At 47.4% G+C, this 23,244-nt stretch overlaps 1 protein-coding gene across 22 annotated transcripts in view; it reads right to left on the reverse strand.

Moving 5' to 3' along the window:
* KDM2B (lysine demethylase 2B) overlaps positions 1–23,244 on the reverse strand; it is a 118,105-nt gene that overhangs the window by 42,757 nt on the left and 52,104 nt on the right. For all 22 annotated transcript variants that reach the window (XM_023647189.2, XM_070220233.1, XM_023647191.2 and 19 more), the window contains 3 exons: positions 22,102–22,228; positions 19,578–20,053; positions 5,748–5,834 (listed from right to left, as the gene is read on the reverse strand). In XM_023647189.2, the coding sequence (XP_023502957.1) occupies positions 5,748–5,834; positions 19,578–20,053; positions 22,102–22,228 (690 nt within the window). The remainder of the gene's footprint in view (positions 1–5,747; positions 5,835–19,577; positions 20,054–22,101; positions 22,229–23,244) is intronic.

Genomic DNA, 23,244 nt, shown 5'->3' on the forward strand with positions numbered 1-23,244 from the left:
TTTTACAGATGAGTAAACTGAGGCTCAGACTTGCCCACAACCACACAGCTAGTAAGTGGCAGTGGCAGGATTCAATCCCCAGGTGCATCTAACCCCAGAGCTCTCCAGTGATTCTGAGAAGCATTTAGAAAGTACAGATTCCCAGGCTCCACCCCAAACCTACTGAATCACAGTATCTGGGGTGGGGCCCAGGAAGCTGTATTTTTTTTAAATAAGCTCCCCAAGTAAAGCTGATGCCACCAGCCTGAGTGCTGGTCTTCATTAGAATACACTGCCCTTCTAGGAAATTACCTGGCCCGGGGTAGGCAACAATAAATGGCAGCTCTTATCGTCGTCATCCTCCTCCTCAACTGTACATCAGCAACTTAATTACTGCAGGGTGACAGGAATTGGGAGCATGGCAGAGGAGGAGATAGGAAGTATAGGGGGGCTTCTTTTACTGAAGTATGTGCCTCTCCTTCAGGGAAAGGCTGAGTGTCACTCCCAAGGTACCCCTACTTACCAGGCCTCCCAGATGGAAATGCAGAGGAAGGGAAAAGAAACAAGGCAGGACTGAGGGTGACACGGACATCAGGTGTGTGTATGCCGCTTCCTCCAATGGTTCCTGTGTGGCCCCATAGTGTCCCCGTAAGGAAGCTGATCCAATAACTGCTGAAGGGGACGGTTCCACGTCCCCTGTCAGGGCACTTGTTCATACACACTCCAGCCACTCTGCTCCTACACTCCATAAAAATTGCCAATAGGAGCCAGCCCGGTGGTGTAGTGGTTAAGTCCGTGTGCTCTGCTTCAGCAGCCCAGGGTTCGCGGGTTTAGATCCTGGGTGCGGACCTAAACACTGCTCGTCAAGCCATGCTGTGGTGGCGTCCCACATGCAAAATGGAGGAAGACTGGCACAGATGTTAGCTCAGCAACAATCTTCCTCACCAAAAAAAAGCGCCAATAATTGAAATTCAAGTGGTGGCCTAGTTTGGCCACTAGACATAACGGATTAAGAAGCAGGATTCATCAACAGGCTTGCTTTCCAGAGGCAACCTCGGCTCAGTCTCCCCTCCTTCCTCAGTTTCCTTTTCTGTGAATGAACCAGCAGGCAGGCCGGGTAGAAGTGTCTGGCTGGTGAGCTGAAGGTCAACTTGCTAATAAGGCTGAGGTCAGAGATCAGGCCTCAAAAGCTCAGTTCCTTGGCTTGGTTCTAAGGTCACAGACAGGCCCCTAAATCCTGCCACCTGGTCATAAAAGGAAGCGGCCAGAGTGTAGACGGGTCAAAACAAATCCATCACCACTGGTGGAAACAGCCAATTGGGGTGAATGGTGACGGATGGTGATTCAGTAGCATCTCTGATTTGAAAGGCACCACATCAGAAATGACCTCACAGCACCTAATCAGTTCCAGAAAAGGACTTTGTTCTCCAGGAGGCAAGGTGGGAGATCAAAGCATTTCTTGCTAATCATCATTTAGCATTAATTACTTGTTAAGTAACCTGACCCAGACCGAATACCGCTCCCTACCTCGCATCCTGACAGCCTCAATGAGCACCCTTGATCTTTCAACCCAGCCTGCATCAAATTGGGAGGAAGCCGACTGCAAACCTGGGAATCGAGAGACCCCGGGTGGCCCAGGCAGTCAGTCGTTTACTTACTTCTTCCTCTCCTGTTAACTTTTTAACCCCACCAGCCAGGAAATGCATAAATATAGTGGCGGGCCTCCCCTCCCCCTTCCCTCTGCCACACTTCATTGAGTTCCTCTCAGCACAGGGACAGATCTGGGGATGAACGCCTTGCTATTCACAAGCTGTGTGGCCCAAGGTGTACCAGTGTATCTCTCTGAGCCCCCAGTGTCAACTGCACCATGGAGATAATACGCTCCACCTCCTGGCCTCTTTGTAAGGATTAAATAAGATCTAAAAACTGCATCTAAAAACTGGCACATCCACTGAGGAAAAATACCCAGGGGTTTGGCTGTACTGGCAATAACTTATTTCTAGAGCTGAGTAGGGGGCCATGGTGTTCATTATTATTATTTATACCTTTTTGTAGTTCTGAGATAATTTATAATAAATATTGTGGGCTGAATTGTGTCCCCCCAAAATTCACGTTAAAGTCCCAACCCCCCAGGACCTCAGATTGTGACTATATTCAAAGATAGGATCTTTCAAGAGGTAACCAAAGTAAAATGGGGTCGTTGGGGTGGGCCCTAATTCAGTGTGACTGGTGTCCTTATAAGAAGAGATTAGGACAGGCACACACAAAGGGAAGACCACGAAAGGACAGAGAGACACAACAGCCGTCTACAAGCCGAGGAGAGAGTCCTAAGAAGAAACATGCCCTGCCAACTGACACCTCGATCTCACACTTCTGGCCTCCAGGATGGTGAGAAGATTAATCTCTGTCATGTCGCTGAAGCCAACCCGTCTGTGGCACTTTGTTAGGCAGCCCTTATAAACTAATACAGCAAACTTAAAATAAGTTATAGAAAACATAAACTAAACCAAAAAGAAGAAGACTGCACTGCCACAGCTCTAATCAAAAAGACAGGTAATAAATGTTGGTGAAGACATGGAGAAACTGGAACCTGCTGGTGGGAATGGCAAATGCTGCAGCCACTGTGGAAACAGTCAGCAGCTCCTCCCAAAGCTAAACACAGAGTTAGCATCTGACCAGTCAACTCCTCTCCTAGGCTCTACCCAAGAGAAATGAATACACATGTTCACATAAAAACCTGTATACGAATGTTCACAGCAGCATTATTCACAACAGCCAGAAGACAGAAACAGCCCAAGTGTCCATCAACAGACGAATGGATAAACAGAATGTGGTATATCCACACAAGGGAATATTATTCAGCCAGAAAAAGGAATGAAGGGGGCCAGCCCAGTGGTGCAGTGGTTAAGTTTGCACATTCCAGTTCTGCAGCCCAGGGTTCGCCAGTTGGGATCCCAGGTGTGCACATGGCACCGCTTGGCAAGCCATGCTGTGGTAGGCGTCCCACATATAAAGTAGAGGACGATGGGCATGGTTGTTAGCTCAGGGCCAGTCTTCCTCAGCGAAAAGAGGAGGATTGGCAGAGGATTGGCAGAAGGACCTATAGATGCTACGACTTGAATGAAGCTTAAAAACATTATGCTAAGTGAAAAGCCAATCATAAAAGGTCATATACCACATGATTCCACTTATACAAAATGTCCAGAATAGGCAAATCCATAGAGACAGAAAGCAGATTAGTGGTTGCCAGGGGCTGGGGGGAGCAGGGAAAGATTGGGGGGAGGGGGGACTGACTGGTGATGGGGTTTCTTTTAGGGGGTCTGAAAATGTCCTAAAATTAGATTGTGGTGATGGTTACACAATTCTTTGAATATTTTCAACATACTAAAAACATTTAATTGTGTACTTTAAGTGGGAGAACTCTATGGTATGCAAATTGTATTTGTTTTATTACAAGGTGTTAAAAAAAAAAAAAGGCTGGTACTCCCTAAGTGTTGTTAAGCGTTGAAAGTCCTTTCTTCTCCTTCCTACCCACTCTTTCCCAACCACTGTAGGAGTTTCAGTGTCTCCCGCCGGTGCTGATGATACCAGCCATGCCAAACCTGTGCACAGTGCTTACAGACCGTCCTCCACAGGAATCTTACTTAGACAGGGGCTACTGCCCCCTTAGAAGCCAGCTCCCTGTTTCTAGGCCTTTGGAGGAAAGAGGGCAGAGGTTTGATTTTTTTTTTTTTAAAAAGTGCCTTTAAGCCCCTTACGAGTGGGCTGAGGGTCTCAGGCACGGAAGACAGGACACATTTGCAGTCCTGAAGTGATTTCTCCCAGAAAGGCTCATTTGGACCCCTCCATTAACTCCGAGATAATAGTGCATAGTGGTGCGTTTGTTTTTTAAAAGCCCATGTTCTGTGAACCCTAATCCCTCCCTGGAGCAATTCCTCAGCCAGGGGGGAAGCGGGCGGTGAGGCAAAGCCACGGTTCCCTCTTCAGATTCAGAGCAGCTGGGGGCCTGGCTGGGTTGTTTCAAGGTGCTATGTCTGCAGGTACAGTCTGTGGTCTGATAAATGGCATTTATATTTAGTGCCCACGTAAGGGGTAAGTCAACTTTAAAATTCCGCACACCTCCACAGATTGGAGAACGAAGGGCAGAAGATATGGAGGCAATATCTTTTTCATTTCTATTGCCACCTGAATTCCCACTAAGCTTCAAAGAGAATTAGAATTCAATACCTGCAAGTAATGGGTGCCCTTCTGCCCAGCAATCCCACGTCTAGGAACATACTCTAAGGAGATAATCGAACAAAGGTGAAAAGAATAACCTAGAACAGCACTGTCCAAGAGAAATATAATGTGAGCCACCTATGCGCTTACAAATTTTTTGTAGCCACGTTTAAAAAGGTAAAAAGAAACAGGTGAAATTAATCTTAAAAATCTATTTTATTTAACCAATATATCCAAAATATTATCATTTCAACTAGAGTCACCAGATTGAGTAAACAAAAATACAGTTCACTCAATTACATTTCAGATGAACAACAAATAATCTTTTTTAGCGTGAGTATATCCTAGGCAATATTTATACTAAATATCTCAATTTGGACTCACCACATTTCAAGAGCTCAATAGCCACATACAGCTAGTGGCTACCATTTTGGACAGCACAGATCTAGAATGTTCCTCTGAGTGTTTTTATAACAGCAAAAAAAAATCAGAAATTAACAAAATACCCATCCACGAGGAGGCTGCTTAAGTCACAACCAACATTTAGAGAGCGCTAACCACGGGTCAGTCCTGGTCCTAAGGACTTTGCAGGCATTATTTCATTTCTTATTACAGTAAACCAGAAACAAGTTTATTCAAGAGATAAATTCAACAATGGCTTATCTCCTTTAGTCCTCACAACCACCATTCGGAGTAGGTACTGGTATAACCCTATCTACAAATGAGGAAGTAAGGCTCAGGGAACTTATATAACTTGCTCAAGAAAGTGGTGAAGCCACGTGTAGATAGATAGATGGTTACTAAATGGGTTAATATATACATATCCCACTCTAGCACTGTCTTTGGAAGGAAACACGCCAAAATGTTACTGGTCTTCTCTGGATGCTGGACTTTGAGGCAAGCACTGGTTGCAAGTTCGCTGTCAAATAGACCCATCTTCGCATCCCTGGCTCTGCCAAGTACCCTAACAACTGACTTCGCCTTTTTAAGCCTCAGTTTCCACATCTGGAAAACGGGTCACGAGTGTCTACCCCACCGGGTCGCTGGAGTCTAAATAAGATAAAGAATGCAGAGGACTGGGCAAAGTAACCTGCTCCTGATACGCGCGCAGTGACGTCACTACTCGTCTTCCCAGTGTTTGATGAGACTCTCATGGTGAGCATCAATCCGTTTTACAAAGAGAAAAAGGCTACTTTCAAAGAGAGGGAAACAGCCCATGAAGCAGCTGGAGGAAAAAGGGAAGGAAGGAAAGAAAGAAGCAAGGGGAGAGGAGAGGAGACAAAGAAAATTCCCCTAAAGATGGAAGGTGAAACATCACTTCCCCAGTTTTCTGAGGGACCACCAGGGGGCACTGCCTGCAGTTTCCACAGCCACGGAAAATGGTCCCTTTTAAAAAACAAAAACTGGCAAGGAACGAATCACCAAAACCATTCCTCTTAACTGGGGTGCCCTCTCCCAGGGGTCCCCCCTGAAAAGATGCCAACGTTCACCTTACAGGAGAGGGAAAAGGCAGGGGCACCGTCTCCCAGCGGCGGCAATCTGCGTCTTACCTTTGGAGTCTTCTTTGGCCAAGTGACTACGGGGACCCCAGTGATGGCCAGACTGGGGTCGTCTTCCGCGTGCTCCTTCAGGACATTCTGTGGCCAAACAAAGGAGCCATATTAGCCCAGGGTAGGGGGAAGGTCTCTGAAGGGGGCCAGAGGCCGACCTAACCCAGCCAAAGACTGAGAGCGCTCCACAGTCGATGCCCCCCCTCCACCCACACACTCAATGGAAACCACGTCAGTGTCACTGATGTATAAATGCTGTTTATAAAGCGTCTCGGTTCACTGCTACATCCCCCTTTAAAGCCTCACACAATGACTAACCTATAGTAAGTTTCCAGTAAATAACTCAAAAAAAATAAAGCCACAAATCCCCAAAGAGGGACTTTCTACTAAATGCCTGACCAATCCTCCTCAAATCTGTCAAGGTCAACAAAAACAAGAACGTCTGAGAAGCTGTCACAGCTAAGAGGAGCCTAAGGAGACACGACGACTAAATGTAATATGGTGTCCCGGGTGGGATCCTGGGATAGATAAAGGACATTGGGCAAAAACTGAGGAAATATGAATAAACCATAGACTTTAGTTAACAATAATGTATCAATATTGGTTTATTATTTGTAACAAATGTACTATACTAATATAAGATGTTAATAATTGGGGAAACTGGGGGGTGGGGAGTGGAAACGCTCTACTGAAAAGAAATCTGCTGAATTTTTCTGTAAATCTAAAACTGCTCTAAAACATAAAGTCTATTAATTTTGAAATGCCAATCAGACAGTACTAACAGCAACAATAAAGCAAAATAGAATTCTTATGGTGCCAATTTTTCTAACAGGTACGTAGCATATTTAAAAAGAAATATAAGAGAAAGGAACCAAGAATATGGACACGACTCAGCTCAGGTGAGGACTTCACATGGAGTATGAGGGGCCCCCAAAGGGTGGGGGCTATGGGGAGCATCTGTCCCTGGGGAAGGAGTATTTCATCACTGACGCTGTTTAGAATTGCCAGGTCCCAATGATGCTACAAAGCAGAACAACTTCTCATCAGTTTCAGCTTTAATGAGGTTAATTGCTGTTTTTAAATGCACTGCAGACAATGCACCCCAGGTGTACTTGCACCCAGGTGGGCCATCCCATGGCCCTCTCCCCACCTTGGTCTACCACTCAGGGTAGGTGAGACTGGCTAGGTGAGGGGTGCAAATGTAAGCCTCAGCAGGACAGACACTGCATGTTTGTTGAATGAATATCTGAGTAAGATGTATTGAATACTTGTTCTGTGCTGGGCACTGCAATAACTATTTCATATCCATTCTCTCATCCCATCCTCTTGACCACTCTGTGAGATGGCTTCTTATCATTTCCACAGCGCACATGAGGAAACCAGGGCTTAGCGGGGTGGAGAAAACGGTCTAACGCCACTCAACCAGTAAGGGGTGGAGACCCCTCCACTCCACAACCTGTGCTGTCTAACTGGAGGATCATTCAGCCTATCTTTAAAATAAGGAAAGGGGGCCATGTTCAAGCAGCATTATTCACAACAGCCAAAAGGTGGAAGCAACCCAAGTGTCCATTGCTAGATGAATGGATAAACACATGTGGTCTATCCGTACAATGGAATATTACTCAGCCTTAAAAAGGAAGGAAATCCTGTCACATGCTACAACATGGATGAACCTGGAGGATATTACGCTAAGTGAAATACGCCAGTCACAAAAGGACTAATACCGTATGATTCCACCCATGTGAGGAAACCAGAGGAGTCAAACTCATACAAGCACAAAGTAGAATGGTGGTTTCCAGGAGCTGGGCTGGGCAAATGGGACGTTACTGTTTAATGGGGACTGAGTTTCAGTTTGCGAAGATAAAAAAAGTCCTGGAGATGGATGGTGGTGATGGATGCACAACAATGTGAACGTGCTTGATGCCAGTGAACTCTAGAAAATGGTAAATTTTATGTTAGGTATATTTTATCACAATTTTTAAAAAGGGGGAGGAGGGAGTGCAGCTAAGCAGTCCCCCCTTAAGGAATGAATTCAGAGGTTCTAGAAAGTACAAGTTGGGGGCCTAATATTGCACTACTTACCTGTCACTGTTATGCTAGGTCTAGAGTCAGCAGATCTGGGTTCAAGTTCTGCAACTTACAGACTGTGTGACCTTGAGTAAGCCATAGCTGCCTACTGCTCCTCCCAAGAGTAGAACAGTGATACCCACCTTGAGGTGACACTGTGAAGCTAGATGTGATTTTACTACCATTCTTAGGAGCAGTTGTTAAGTGCTTGCTCTGGACATTAAAATAATCCTATTTGTGGGGTAGGGCCGATTCTCCCCATTTCACAAAAGCAGAAACCAAAGTTCAGAGAGGTTAATTGACTTGCCCAAGATCACACAGCTAGGAGATGTTGGAATCTGACATTGACCTGGTCCACCTGACTAAAAGCCTGGGTCACAACACTGGGTGATAAAGCCTCAGGAAATATTCCAGTAACCTCTGGAGCAGATCTACACCCCATTATTCAAAAACGGGACACCTAGGAGCCAATCTGGGCTCCACATTCACGGTTCTATTAACAAATACAGAAGCGAGCCATCCTTGTCTATTCCTTGCAAATAAGAGAGCTACTTCTGCCACTAACTCCTTAGAAAGCATTTCTCAAACTTTCCCCCAATCACAGAAGAGGCACGTGCACCCAAAGTGGGCCTGCACAAGCATGAAATTTCATTATTTCATGGTTTCTCTTAATAATCCATATGAATTTCACACCCTCTACAATACATCAGGGTTGTTTTTTTCTAAAAATAATGTTTCCCGCCCTCCCCAAATAATTTTTTAAAAAGATTTTCCAGGAAGATGCTCCATGGTTAGCCAAAGCCTTTCAATTATATACATATATATATACACATATATGTATAGTCACATACCACATAACGACATTTCAGTCAATCATGGCGCTCCATTCAGTCAATGATGGTAGCTCCATAAGCTCAGTGCCGTAGAGCCTAGGTGTGGGGTAGGCTGTACTGTCTAGGTTTGTGTAAGCACACACTATGATGTTTGCACAATGACACAACTGCCTAATGATGCATTTCTCAGAAGGTATCCCCGTTGTTAAATGACATGTGACTTTATATATATATATATTCCCCATATGGTTGGGGCAGGGGACCCATCACTTCCACAGGATTTTCTGTCCCCTTATCCCAATCTCAAACTCTAGGCCGGGGGTGACAAGCTCAAATGCCTCCAGGAACCAAGCTGATAAAGTGAAAGATGTACATAGACTATGGCAATAGAGAGTGGTGTGGCCTATGGCAAACTAGAGATCACATGCTTCATTTAAAGAGGGCAAATGCTACTCAATTCCAATCTACTAACCTCCTATGGGAATGAAAGACCTTCCAGATCTCTGGTTTTTCAGAAGAAATCAAAGACCCAGAGTTTTACTTGAAATCTCTCCACTTTTAAATATTAGCAACTGATCGAAAAATCTTTTTAAAAAACCACAGTGAGCCAAACATACCTGTGGGCTGGTTTGGGCCATGGGCCACCAGATTACAAATGCTGCTCTGCATATGACTGAAAATAATGCCCACTCGCTTTTGCTTTCCTTGAGTTTCCTTCCAAATTGTCTCAAGATATCTTGTCATTTCAACAGCAGAGCTGGAGCAAGTAATTCCCAAACACTGAAGTGAGGTCTCCTTAGAGGCCTATCTGGCTACAAAAAGTTATACTGAAGGTGTAGGTATTATTAATGATCAACACATTGATAATGATAAATAATAATTAAAAATTAAGGGGGCTGGCCTGGTGGCATAGTGGTTAAGTTCGTACACTCTGCTTTGACAGCTGGGTTCACCAGTTCACATCCCAGGCATGGACCTACACACGGCTCATCAAGCCATGCTGTGGCGGCATCCCACATACAAAATAGAGGAAGACTGGCACAGCTGTTAGCTCAGGGCCACTCTTCCTCAAGCAAAATGAGGACGATTGGCAACAGGTATCAGCTCAGGGCCAGTCTTCCTCTCTCTCTCTCTCTCTCTCTCTCTCTCACACACACACACACACACACACAAATTAATAAAGAGACCTCCCCAAGTGCCCTTAGTGCCAGGATCTCCCACACCCTGCCGGAAGCAGAGTTCCCCTCCATGTGTGGCCCGCGATGGCCACCAGGGGGCGCTCTGGGCTCTGTCCCTCAGGGAAGTCTTTTCATTTGTATGTGACAGGCTGCAGGAAGAGGAGATTATTCTAATTGGAGATTTTCTCTCTGGGAAATAAATTGTGCTGAAAGGAATCATGTCACTGGCTTCCCTAGGCTCTGCCAGAATTTATACACTCCCTGGGGCTCTTGGAAGCCAAGACTAGGAAGCCTGGATGCCTGTACCAGCCCAGCCCCCTAAGGTTACACCCTGCAAGCCTTGTAGGAAAGCCCAGGGCAGGCTTCTAAAAGAGAACAACTGGGGCCACTGGGCCCTTTTTGCTGGAAACTGCCCTGCTTTTGACCTAATAAGACAACCACAAACAATGCATGTGCTGGGCCTCTGCTCCCCCTTATGCCAACTTCTCTCAAAGAGCTTAATTAGTTAACAATGGATTCAGGCCCCACTGCTCCTGGGGTGGTGAGTTAACAATTAGAAACTCCATCTATACTGTAACTAAAAATACCAGCACTGTGACAATAAAACAGAAGTAGGCATCGGGAAAGAATCGCCAACCACAGGCTGGTAAAGGGAGAGTAATGCACACGGAGCACCTCAGACTGCTGCCCTGGGGAACCCAGCCATCTCAGGGGAACCCCCTTGCCACAGGCAAGGGCCCCTGCAACCAGGTGTCAATGCACCTTGGGTCTTCCCTTCCTCCACTCCAGCCCCGCCATCTTGTGCCTGCCTGTTCAAACCCATCTGTACTAGGCGGAATTGAGTCTCTCAGAAAGCTATGTTCAAGCCCTAACCCCTGGTAGACATGAATGTGACCTTACTTGGAAAAAGGGTTTTTGCAGATCTAATTACTTAAGGGTCCCGAGATGAAATAATCCTGGATTGAGAGTGGGCCCCACATCCAATGATGGGTGTCTTTATAAGAGGCAAGGGGAGTGGGACTGAATAAAGAACGCAAGGAAGAAGGCATGGGAAGGTGGAGGCAGAGATGGGAGTCATGTGGCCACAAGCCAGGAAACACCAGGAACCACTAGAAACTGGAAGAGCAAGGAAGGATCCTCCCCTAGAGCCTTCCCGCGGAGCACAGCCCCACCAACACCTTGATTTCCCACTTCTGGACTCCAAGACCGTCAGAGAATAAATTTCTATTGTTTTAAGCCACCAAGCTTCTGGTTATTTGTTATGGCAGTCACAGGAAACTAACTTACCAGCCTTGCCATAGCACATTATGGTCAAAAGTTTATTAGCTGCATGATTTGGGCAAGTCACCACATCTCTCTGAGTCTCAGTTTCCCCATCTAAAAAAACGGGAAAATAACAGTCCCCATTTTTTGTCTGGTTGTGGTTGTGGTGAGGATCACAATGCATGGAAGGTATCGGGCGCATGGAAATGCTCAACACATGTTGACCAATCCCTTTTGACTTGTGCCATGTTCCTTGTTGCAATACACTGCCCCAGCCTCTGTTTGCAGAATTCATCCATTTAACAAGTTCTAAGCACAGGGAAACTTAACAGTTTATTTAGCTGCATATGTCATAAAGGTAATAAATGTGATTCAGGGGCCTAGAAATTAATTTTAGGCTAAAAAAAGCCCCAAGTGGCATGGATAAACCTATCCATTTTTCAGGTCTGGGGTTTGCCCGGGTGTCTGGAACTCAGATCTCTGAACCCTCGCTGTTCTCCTTCATTCTCCTGAGGCGGCACAGGCAGAGGACTGAGATTACTTATTCTGTAATCATGCTGAAGGTCCTAAGGTGAGAGGCCTATCTTGTTGACCCTTACATCAACCCTCTATCCCCTCACTGCCCCCCAAAATACCAAACACAGGGCGCGGAATTACACCAGCCCCCGCAGGAGAGCCTCAGCAACCATGGGTGGCCTGATCCCCCTGGTGGGGCTGAATCTGGCTGTGCTGTTTTCTGCGCTCTGGGTCATCTTCAGGGGGTGACCAGGTCAGGCTGCAGTCCTCGCACTGGCTTCCCACCTTTAGGCTCCTCTGAAGCAGGGAGGGATGTGATGATTTTACACACACTGCTGGAGACCTACTCTACACCTCACTGTTTTGCAAAACAGCAAGACCCAGGAGGGGCAACTTAAATGAGCAGGTGTGTTCCGGGGTCAGCACCTGATGACCCCAGGAGAGAAAAGCTATATACACCTTCCACGGTCATGGGCTCTGCAAACTCTCCCACTTGACCCTAAATGGGCCTGTTTTCATCCCACCGTGTCTGAAAAAATAATAAGGCTTTACACATGTCACTTCGCTGAACCCTCACGACCCACAAGCATGCATTCTTACTATCCCCATCTCATCAAGTCCCCAGGGGCACTGAGCTGGTTAAGGGATGGCTCAGGGGGTTCAGCCTGACTCCAGAACTTTTGGTCTTAAAAGATAACACCTGTTTGGATAATGTATTCAATTTAGAATTTTTTTTTTTTTTTTTGAGGAAGATTAGCCCTGAGCTAACATCCATGCCCATCTTCCTCTACTTTATACATGGGACGCCTACCACACCATGGCTTGCCAAGCGGAGCCACGTCTGCACCCAGGATCCGAACCGGTGAACCCCAGGCTGCCGAAGTGGAACGTGTGAACTTAACAGCTGCGCCACGGGGCCGGCCCCTAGAATTATTTTCTTTCCTATTATATTTGGGTTTTGATGAGAAAACAATACAATTGATGTCTTTTTTTTAGCATTAAAAAAAAGATACCTGAAAGCAATGGTCCCTCACTCTCTCTTCCAGCCCTTTAATTTCATTCTGCCCCACAATTCCATGTAGCCCCATAATTCCCTGCAGCCCACAATCCCATGTAGTCCCATAATTCCATGCAGCCCCATAATTCCATGCCGTCCCATAATTCCATGCTGTCCCATAATTCTGTGCAGTCTCATAATCCATGCAAGAAGAAAGGTGGCTGTCTACAGTGAGCTCTGACAGCCAGGGGAGCATGATCTCATGGGAAAGAGCCTGGTATCACCTTAATTAGCAACGACAGCTGCGAAATCACCTTGCAAAGGGATAACTGACAAAGACCCTCCCACCTCCAGTCTCGGTGGTCGCTCCCCACTTAGGCCCAAGTCCTTCACAACCTTGCAAGGCACCTGGTCGTTTTCAAATCATTTACCATCGATGTGAGGACTAGATCTGCCCCTAAATAGCAAAATGCCCTATTGTCCTCCCATCAGGAGCCCAGTTCCCTGAGTTCTAGTTGAGTGTAGGTTCTTCTCGGGGGGATAGCATGCAGGGCGATCCCATCTGACTGTGAAAGACTGTGTCCGCCAATTAATGGTTGCCAATCCAAGAGGGAAAAAGATGATGTACTGGATTGAACAGTGTACCCCCGCCGACATTCACGTGCGTCCAAAACCTCAGAATGTGACCTTATTGGGAAAAGAGGTCTTTGCAGATATAATCAAGTTAAGATGAGATCACACTGGATTTGGGTGGACCCTAATCCAATGACCGATGTCCTTATAAGAAGAGAAGACACACAGACACACAGGGAGAAGACAGGCAGCCAAGTGAAGATGGAGGCAGAGATTGGAGTGATGCAGCTGCAAGCCAAGAACACCAAGGATTTCCAGCAACCACAAGAAGCTGGAAGAGACAAGGATTTTCCCCTAGAACTTCAGAATGAGCGTGGCCTTGACTTCGGACTTCTAGCCTCCAGAACTGTGAGAGGAGAAATTTCTGCTGTTTGAAGCCAGTTTGTGGTACAGTACTTTGTTCTGCTAGCTAGCCCTAAGAAAATAATACAGATTTCAATCGCTAACCTGAAAGAGGGATGGGGGAAGCTGAGAGGTGGGGAAAGAGCTTGGGAAGGGTGGGGAGCTGGCCAAAGACAGCCTGGCTTTCCTCTGACTCTTACCTGAGAACGGCTAATCTTTCTCCAAGGGCTTACCAGCAACCCGAGGTGTTCATTACCTCATTGTTCCTCAAAATAATTCAGTGACATAGGTACCTGTTATTATCCCCATTTTACAGTGAGGACACTCAGGTTTCAATCAGTTAAGCACTTCAGAATGGCCAAGAACTACAGAATCTAGTACATGTAGTCCAATATCCTCATTTCACATACAGGTAAACAGAAAGGTGGAACGACTTGCCCAAGGCCACACAGCAAGTAGCTAAGAACAGAAACCACAAGTGAACTCAAGGGTCTCGTGTCTTGATTTCTTGTTCTTCCCATTACACACAGGCCAATATCCTGCACCTGCAGCAGAATAAGTGTCTCGAAGGAAGAAGGTCACTGAAGGCACCTCAATGCCAAATCCCAAAGGGTTTCACAAAGTCAGGGAAGAACATGGTTTTCTTAGTTACATTTTTACAAGATGCTAGAATCTCCTTTCCTTTCACAAACTAAATTAAGCAGGATGGTCATTTTGGTTTGAATCTAAATCCAGATCCCTCATGGCAAGTTTTCAAGGTCCAGAGGAGCTCTCTCGGACCTGCTGAAACCACAGGGTCACACTGAGGTACTCTCGTCAGCACAGCTGCAAGGACAAATTCAACTTTCAAAAAGTCTGCCCTCGGCCCAAGTGGGCAGTGGTTAAGCTCGCATGCTCCGCGTCGGCAGCCCGGGGTTTGCAGGTCCAGATTCTGGGTGTGGACCTATCCGCTGCTCATCACGCCATGCTGTGGTGGCATGAAAACAGACGAAGACTGGCACAGATGTTAGCTCAGCGACAACCTTCCTCACACACAAAAGTTCTGCCCACAAAAAAGAGTGAGCTAGACTTACAGGTATAGACACAAAAAGGAAAGCCTTAACGGACAAAAGCAAGTTGCAGAACAGTATGATGCAATTTTTTAAAAATTATGTATAGGAGGGTGAGGGGAAAGCTCCAGAAGTATATTCACCAAATGATTAACAGGGGTTACCACCAAGGTGTAAGAATTGAAGAGGGGGCTGGCCCCATGGCCGAGTGGTTAAGTTCACGCGCTCTGCTGCAGGCGGCCCAGTTGGTTCGAATCCTGGGCGCGGACATGGCACTGCTCATCAAACCACGCTGAGGCAGCATCCCACATGCCACAACTAGAAGGACCCACCATGAAGAATATACAACTATGTACCGGGGGGCTTTGGGGATAAAAAGGAAAAAATAAAATCTTTAAAAAAAAAAAAAAGAATTGAAGAGAGGGACGTTTTCTAGCCGATAGCTATGTTTAATTTCTTTTTACATTGATCATGTACCACTATTACTTAAAACTTTTATATCGATTATTTTCAGAAAGCAAATGTTAGGATGCAAAGCTACCTTACAATGAAATATCCAGAATAGGAAAATCCATAAGACAGAAAGCAGATAGGGGGTTGGGGGAAATGGGAAGCACCTGCTAACAGGTATGGCGTTCAGTCTGGGGTGATGAAAAAGTTCTGAACTACACAGTGGTGGTTGCACAATATGGTGAACGTGCTTAATCCCACTGAACTGTGTACTTTAAAACGGTTAAAATGGGGCTGGGCCCGTGGCCGAGTGGTACGGTTTTGCTGGTTTGGATCCTGGGTGCAGACACGGCACCGTTTGTCAGGCCACGTCAAGGCAGTGTCCCACATGCCACAACTAGAAGGACCTACGTCTAAAATATACAACTATGTACGGGGGAGATTTGGGGAGAAAAAGCAGGAAAAAAATATATATTGGCAACAGTTGTTAGCTCAGGTGCCAATCTTTAAAAAAAATAAAATAAAATGGTTAAAATGGTGAGCCAGCCCTGACAGCCTAGTGGTTAAAGTTCGGCGCTCTCATCACTTCAGCAGCCCAGGTTCATTTCCTGGACACAGAACCACACCACCCGTCTGTTACTCGCGATGATGTGGCAGCAGCTCACACAGAACTAGAAGGACTTATAACTAGAATATACAACCATGCACTGGGGGCTCTGCAGAGGAAAAATAAATAAAATAAAAAATAAAATGGTAAATCTTATGTGTATTTTACCACAATTAAAAAAAATATTTATTACAGGGGCCAGCCCCATGGCCAAGTGGTTAAGTTCACAAGCTCTGCTTTGGCGGCCCAGGGTTTCACCAGTTCACATCCTGGGCACGGACATGGCACCACTCATCAGGCCATGCTGAGGTGGCATCCCACATGCCACAACTGGGAGGACCCACAACTAAAAATATACAACTATCTACTGGGGGGCATTTGGGGAGAAAAAATAAAAAATAAAAATAAAAATATATATACTACAAATGAAAGAAAGAATGGATTTTTGATAAAAGCCAAAACCTAGACGTCTGGAGACTGAGTTGCTTTGGGGACAGTCTCCAATCCCAGGGGCTCTGGTTACCAGGAGCCACCATGTGCAGCAGCCTCTGAGGTCCCAGAGAAAGGGAGAGAAGGAAAGAAGATGTCATCTTTTTGCAACACAAATCAAAGATCGTAACTGGTCAGTCCTCAAGGGCACACCACCCCTGCTCAGGAACACAAGTCACTGAATGGAACTCGGGGCAGCAGGCATGGGCTGAGAATTCTGTCTTGGACTCACATTCCTGAGCTATCTTTTATTTCTTAGCTGGTGCAAAAGAAACCCCACCATCTGAGAAGAGAGAACAGAGAGACCTAAGCGTGCAGCCCGGAAAAGCCGCTTACCTTCTGTGACAACACTCTCACTGTGAAAGTCAGTCTTGGGTTCAAAATCTTTTCTGGGTCTCCAGGAACTGTGAGGGGCTGATGGCCTCGCAGACAGCCAGGAACTCCTCTGCTTTGGAAGAGACGACTGGTCCACTTCCCCCATACAGGCATTTGGCCACACAGCACTCAGAGGCTGGCAGAGGCTCCGATTTTCCTGGGACTCTAAGCAGCCCTGTCTACCTAATTTACAAGCTGTTTAGCCTGAAAAGGGCCTCCTCAGGCAAAGATCAAGAACGTAAATATCTCTAAAGACAGGCAAATTCAATAAATGAGCTAAGTGGCTAGATTATACAAAAAAGATGGGCGAGCCCAATGGTAAATACATACTCAAGGAGACAGTGGGGAGTGCTGGGAACTGAGGTGTATGAGGTCACCTGCTACTCACGTCCTGCTGGTTGTAGTCAGTCAGGAGCACGGGTCAGGATAGCCAGGATATTTTAATACTGTGCAGGCGAAACACAACGCCTAGAGGCTAGATTTGGCCCAGGGACTGCCAATTTGCAACTTCTGTTCCAGGACCAAATCCATTGCTTGTCCTGTAAAGAAATCCCCAGCAGTCATCTTACTACCTTCTCCCTAAATGTAGGATGGCCTCTGAGAAGGGAGAAAACTGCTTTCCCTAAAGCCGCCAAAGAAGCAGGATGGCGTAGTGGGTGAGCTCATGGACGGCCCCACTGAGCAGCATGTGTGGTCTTAGGCAACCTTAACCTGTAGGTTACTTAACCTATCTGTACCTCAATTTCCTCATCTGCAAAATGGGGATAATAAAAGTACCACAGAGGGTTGATGGGAGGTTTAAATGAGTTTATATGTAAAAAGACACCTACGACAGCATATAGTAATTGAGACACATTATCATGAGCGGCCACTGAACCCCATGGTGGGGATGGAGGGAGGGAGGCTGGGCTCCTTGAAATGTGTCTAAGCCTCCACCCCAGGCAGCCTCCACACCATCAAGGGGCTTAGGCTGGATCCAGCCTCAGACACCCATCAGGCAGGTATAGGTGAGAGATGGGAGGGGCCGAGCCCCATCCCTGCAAAGAAATCTGAGCAACCAGGAACACTGCACGGAACAGATCAGAGACACAAAGCTACTTTTAAAGTAAAAAAGGCTTTCCACGAGCACAAAACAACACTTTCTCTTAAGATGAATGTGTTGTTGACTCATTTACAACATTTTGGGACCCTAATACTATTAACAGTTTTATTACTGATGAAAATTCCTTGTTTTTACTTTATAGGACTCAGATAAAAAAACAGCCACATGATAGAATTCTAAGGTTTCCTTTAGGAAACCCAATATACAAAAATCCATGCCATAAGATCAGGGGTCTAGGAACAGGCTCAGGGGGTCAAGAATCCCTGACATTGCATGCAAAATTTTGTGTGTATAAGCATACTTTGATAAAACTCTCAAGAGAGGTCAGCAACCTCCCAAAAAGTAAGAATCAATAAAAAAGACCCATTAGGAAATAAAGATTTGCTTTATAGGGATATTCACTACAGCGTTCTTTTACCTGGCAATTTCTCCAGGTTATAAGATTTTCATTTCACAGCACCTAAGGGGGACATACCTGCTAAATTAAGAGAGATGTACTGGATTAATGATTTTGTACACCAGCTCCTTCTGCTGGTGGCACCTGTCAGGCTACTTGACATAGGCCCCAGTCTCTATCTGGCTAGACCCCAAGAGTTCAGCCCCTGATCACTGAGCACCTCAAGGGCTGGACACTCTGAATATTTCTAGATCCCAGGACCTGATACAATGTTTCCTAAATGAACAAATGAACGAATTAATAAGTCCTGGGTAGAGTTTGCAACCCTCAAAGAGACTTTTTCCAACCCCAGCAGGCAGCTGAAGTCACTTGGGAATCAGACATAGGAGAAGGAAGCCCACATGCCTCCAAGGGCTCACACCAAAAGGCCTTAGCAATGCTGAAACAGGACGCAGTTCCATGTGGTGGTATACACACGGGAGCTCTGGAGCCACTGCTGGGTCCTCATCCCAGCTCCCCTATCTAGCTGCTCTGCCACCTCAGGCATGTCCCTTAACTTCTCTGAGCCTACTTTCTCATCCGTTAAGTGCAGATAATTAGGGTACCTTGCCTAGCACTGGTACCTGACAGGTAGTTGTGTTTTCAAAAAATGTTATGATTGTGATTACTACAGGACAAGACCTCCCAATGTATTTCCTGGGAAATAAAACACACGGCACGTTTGCACTCTGCCTGTAGCAGTCTTCCCCATCTGAAGAACTCCTATGCAGCCTCTAAGGCCCAGGTCAAATTCCCTGTGCATAACTGTCCCAGAGCCCTGGCCCCTGGTATAGCTGATAAGTGTCCCCTCACCCCACTTCCATGCCCTGAGTACACACAGCATGCTCAGTGGCACTTAATTCCCCGTCTCCTGATTTCTTCACCCGCCTGCTCCCCTGCTAATTGGTGAGCTACCTGAGGGCAGTGACCGTGCCCTCCTGCTTTCTGTTCCCCCAACGGCCAGCACACCTGGTGCTCAGTGAGAGTTTGCTCAATGAGTGGGCTCCATTTGGAGACCTCTGAACCTCGTGTAGCCACATGGCCCACCTTAGCTGGCCACCTGGAGGACCATCAGGATGTACCAGCTGCTCACATGAAACAGAGGCACACTTCAAGGGAAGGCAGCCCAGAACAGCAAGTCTTCCTGAGCAGGACGGAGGAGTCTGTCCCCAACCCAATGACAGTGCTACGAGCACACCTGTAACACTGCTGGTGACGCTTCTGATTTCTCAGCAAGTGCTGAGCGAGAACTCATTGTCAACCAGAGCCAACTTCCCCCAAGCTTCCCATGCAGCTCGCAGTGGTGGCCTCTGCTTAGACACTCCAGATGGGCTTGCTTGGACCAGAGACCCCAGAGGCCCCGCTGCGCCTCGACTTACCCCCGGCCAGTCTGCACCGAGCCACCCTGAGCTGAGCCGCCCTTGGGAAGCTGCACCTTGAACAGAACCTGCTGGCCCTCAGCTGCCCAGCCCCAGACGTGACCCTCTGCCCACCTTCACACCCTCCAGGAGTGCCTGGGGGTCCTCGATGCCTTCAGGGACACACTTCTTGTTTTCCGGGAGGGATTCAAGTTTCTCCACCAGAGCTTTCAGGCCCTTCAATTCAAACTCGGTAAGGTGGGTCCATTTAGCTGAGACCTCGGTGGTGGGAGAGCCGGTGGGCGTCTTGGGGTAGTCTATGGGCACCGTCGTGGACTTCACACTTTCCTCTGACTCATTAGACAAAGTCCTTTTGAGGAACCGCATGGCAGGTGCTTTGGGCTTCTTCCCAGGGGCCTCCTGGTCCTCAGAAGGGGTGCTGGTGGGTGAGGCAGGGCCATCGGTGGGCGGCTTTGGTGCCTTATCTGCACCTTCCTCCTCCTCCTCCTCCTCCTTCTCCTCCTCCTGCGGCTGCTGCTCACAGGACTCCTCCTCCATCTCCAGCCAGGAATCAGATGAGAAGCCGTCTATGCTGGGCTTCCGTGGGGCATCTACGGGGGGCAGGGGTAAGGGTCATAAGAAAGACTGAGGTGACATCCTAAACTCCCTGCTGGAAGTCCCTGGGACCTCTACTCACTGCACCTCCACTGTACTCTGCAGATGGAGCGTCTTTTCACAGTTCTATGGTCTATGCCTCCCTCAGCCTCTAGAAAGGCTGGGTCAGTCAGACATAGGTTCAAATCCCAGCCCTGCTCCTTCCCAGCTGTGTGTACCCAGATAGGTTGCTTCACCTCTCAGAACACACCTGGCATTTTATTTTTCAATATATAAATATAAGGCAAAAAGAGCACATATTATATATGATTCCATTCATATGGAACATCCAGAACAGGGGGAAATCTATAGACGGAAAGCAGATCACTGGTTGCCTAGGGCTGGGGTGTGGGGTGGGATATGAGATAAGGAGATGATAACTCAAGGGTACAGGTTTCTTTCTGGGATGACGAAAATGTTCTAAAAGTTGACTGTGGTGACGGTTGCACAACTCTGGGAATATTCTAAAAAGCACTGAATTGTACACAGTGAATGGGTGAATTGTATCATATGTTACTATATCCCAATGATGCTGTTTAGAAAATATAAGGCAAAGAACACTTCTGAAGGCTCGTTGTGAGGATTAAGTAAGGCGTCACCAAGCACGGTTTGGCACACAACTAGCATTCGATCAAGGAGGTGTCTCCCTAACATCCCCCCTTCTCTTTGGGGGCAAGGAGAAAAGAGTGACAAGACAATTTAAGAAAAGAGCGGGTGCCGATGACCCAAACACTGCCTCCAGATTTCCTCTCCTGCCTGGAAACGGAATTGGAAACGTTCTTCTATGGCCCTAAATATCCACACGAGACAAGAGACCCTTCGTTTCCTGGTCCTGGGGACTGTCACAAAATCAAGCCTCCGGTCCCCACAGGAATGTGTAGCTACTGCAACCACAGTAGCTATGACACTCTTTCAGAATCATTTCCCATCTCGGATCAGGCTGGGAGCTTCAGAAGAGCAGGTTGTAGGGTTTCAGTATTTTTCAACACCTGAATATCGCATCATCTGACAGGAATGAGACTTACAATAGACCCCCCAGACAAAACTGAATTTCCAGAAGGCGAATGAGCACTTCCCAATAAAGACCCCAGCAGAAACATTAGTCCCCATCATCTGTTCGGCCTGAAACCCCTAAAGTCATTAAGGAGGGGAGTCAAGGGAAGGAAGGAAGAAGGCTTACAGTGAGGGGTAAAAAAAAAAGAATCTGAAGATCCCGGAAATTGCAAGAGAAATCACGCAGACCCTAAAGGAGATAGACCGATGGCATTTTTCTATCCCGTGATGAGAAAGATGCAGTGAAGGAGGCACAGCAAGTGCAGCCCCGGAAAACCCCTCAACAGGAACAGCAGAGGAGAGACAGAGAAACGCGTTCCTCCTACAGATCGCTCTTTGGGGCTGTCACAGCCAGATGCAACTATGGGGAGGGCGTCTGCGAGTCAAGATTCAAGGACTGAGCCATTCTAGGGGGACGATGTCCCTTTAAGTAGGGCAGGGCGCTGCAGCTGCGGCTATAAATGTGCTCTCCCTGCCACTGTCAGAACCACCCACTGCTCTGCCAAGCTTGTCTCCAGCCCCGGTCACCCCTCCCTCTGGCTTAAAGCTGGCTTGGGATTTTGGAGACTGGTTGCATCTCATGGGCCTGCTCCTATATAGACAAAAACCCAAACCCCGGTGCAGGAAGAAAAAAGTCAGCTGGTGGCCAGGGAGGAATAAAAAGAACCAAGATTCTTTGCTCCGTGGGGATCTTTGCCCAGGACGGGCCCCTCCCCACATCTGCATGGTCACCAGCGAGAAGGGAAGCTGTTGGGGTCACGATTTCATTTTCTTGGACTCTGTGTTCTAAGGCAAGAGATGACAAGAATGGCTTCCCCTTCTAAGGGGTCTCTAGGATCTGCCCAACACTCTGGCTCAAAAGATTTCCTGAACCCAAGACTCCCAAAGGCCCACTGAAACAATTTCTGCCCCAGCTGAGCAGTCAAGGCGGTCGGGCCCGAGGTTCACTCACCAATAAGCATTGATTCTCTCTGGTATTCCTGAGTGAGGTAGGACCGCTGGGTCACACAGTACACGTATCTCTCCAAGACATACCAGCACATCTCATAGTAGAAGGGGTAACGGAATTTGGGCTGCACCTGAAAGCAAAGACCCAGGGGCAGAGATCAGCTTCTGGAGGGCAAAGGGGATCAGAGGGAGAGAATTAGGGGATGGGAGGAGTTCCTTGGGGGGAAGTTATTTTCATCATCTTAGCAAGAGTACAAATGGTGTGAGGGAAAAATGGGGGTGGGCTAGAGGGAAGGCAAGAGGGAGGCACTGGACAGGACAAGATACCAGTAGCATGCACAAATGAGGAAGAGACCTATGTGAGAGCATCATTTCAAAGTTCCCTGAGCTGTGCACAGGGGAAGCTGGATGGGGTCCGCTTTGTGCTTCTGTGAGATGCAGAGAAACAGAGTTGTCCCCTGCCCTGCTGACAGAGGGTGCGGGTACCTGCAGATGCAAGCCACTGCCTGATTCTAGCTACAACAGACGGGGGCTAGAATTCTTGCACAGACTCTACTACCCCTTGAAAAACAGAAATCAACCCCCAAACCTTACCCATTTGCAGACAGGCTATCAAGCATCTCCTGTACTCTAGGAGGAGGCCACACCAGGCACACCAATGACGAAGGAGGGGTGTGGCCTCTCCTACCTCTAGGGCGGGGACTCAGAGGGGTCCACCTCCGGCTCCTCCTCCACAACCACCTAGCACTGCCCAGCCTGTGTTCCCACAGAAGACTCCCTCAGACACAAGTTCCCAGTGTGACCTGGGACCACCCTAACACACCCCAGGGTCTGGAGCAGGAATCCAGGTGGAGGTCCCCTTTTGCCTGTTCCTTCTAGGGAAGGATAGGTGCAGATAGCTTTGCGCATCAGAACTGTGAGAAGGGCTGGGCCCCGCGGGGATTCCGATGGGTGGCAGCGAGGGGTCTATACGGATGAGATGGCAGCGAAGGATGGGAAGGAAGCAATACCACTGATGGCCCTGGCACAAATGAACCTTCCAGAAACTACATCCTGAGGGCGCAAGGGAGGAATGCGGGTGATAGGAGGGTGGTCTCTGTGTCCCACCGCTGGGCCCAAGGCTACACATGGATCCTGCACATCCATA

This window comes from Equus caballus, chromosome 8, assembly GCF_041296265.1.
Source record: "Equus caballus isolate H_3958 breed thoroughbred chromosome 8, TB-T2T, whole genome shotgun sequence".
NCBI classification, from domain to species: Eukaryota; Metazoa; Chordata; class Mammalia; order Perissodactyla; family Equidae; genus Equus; species Equus caballus.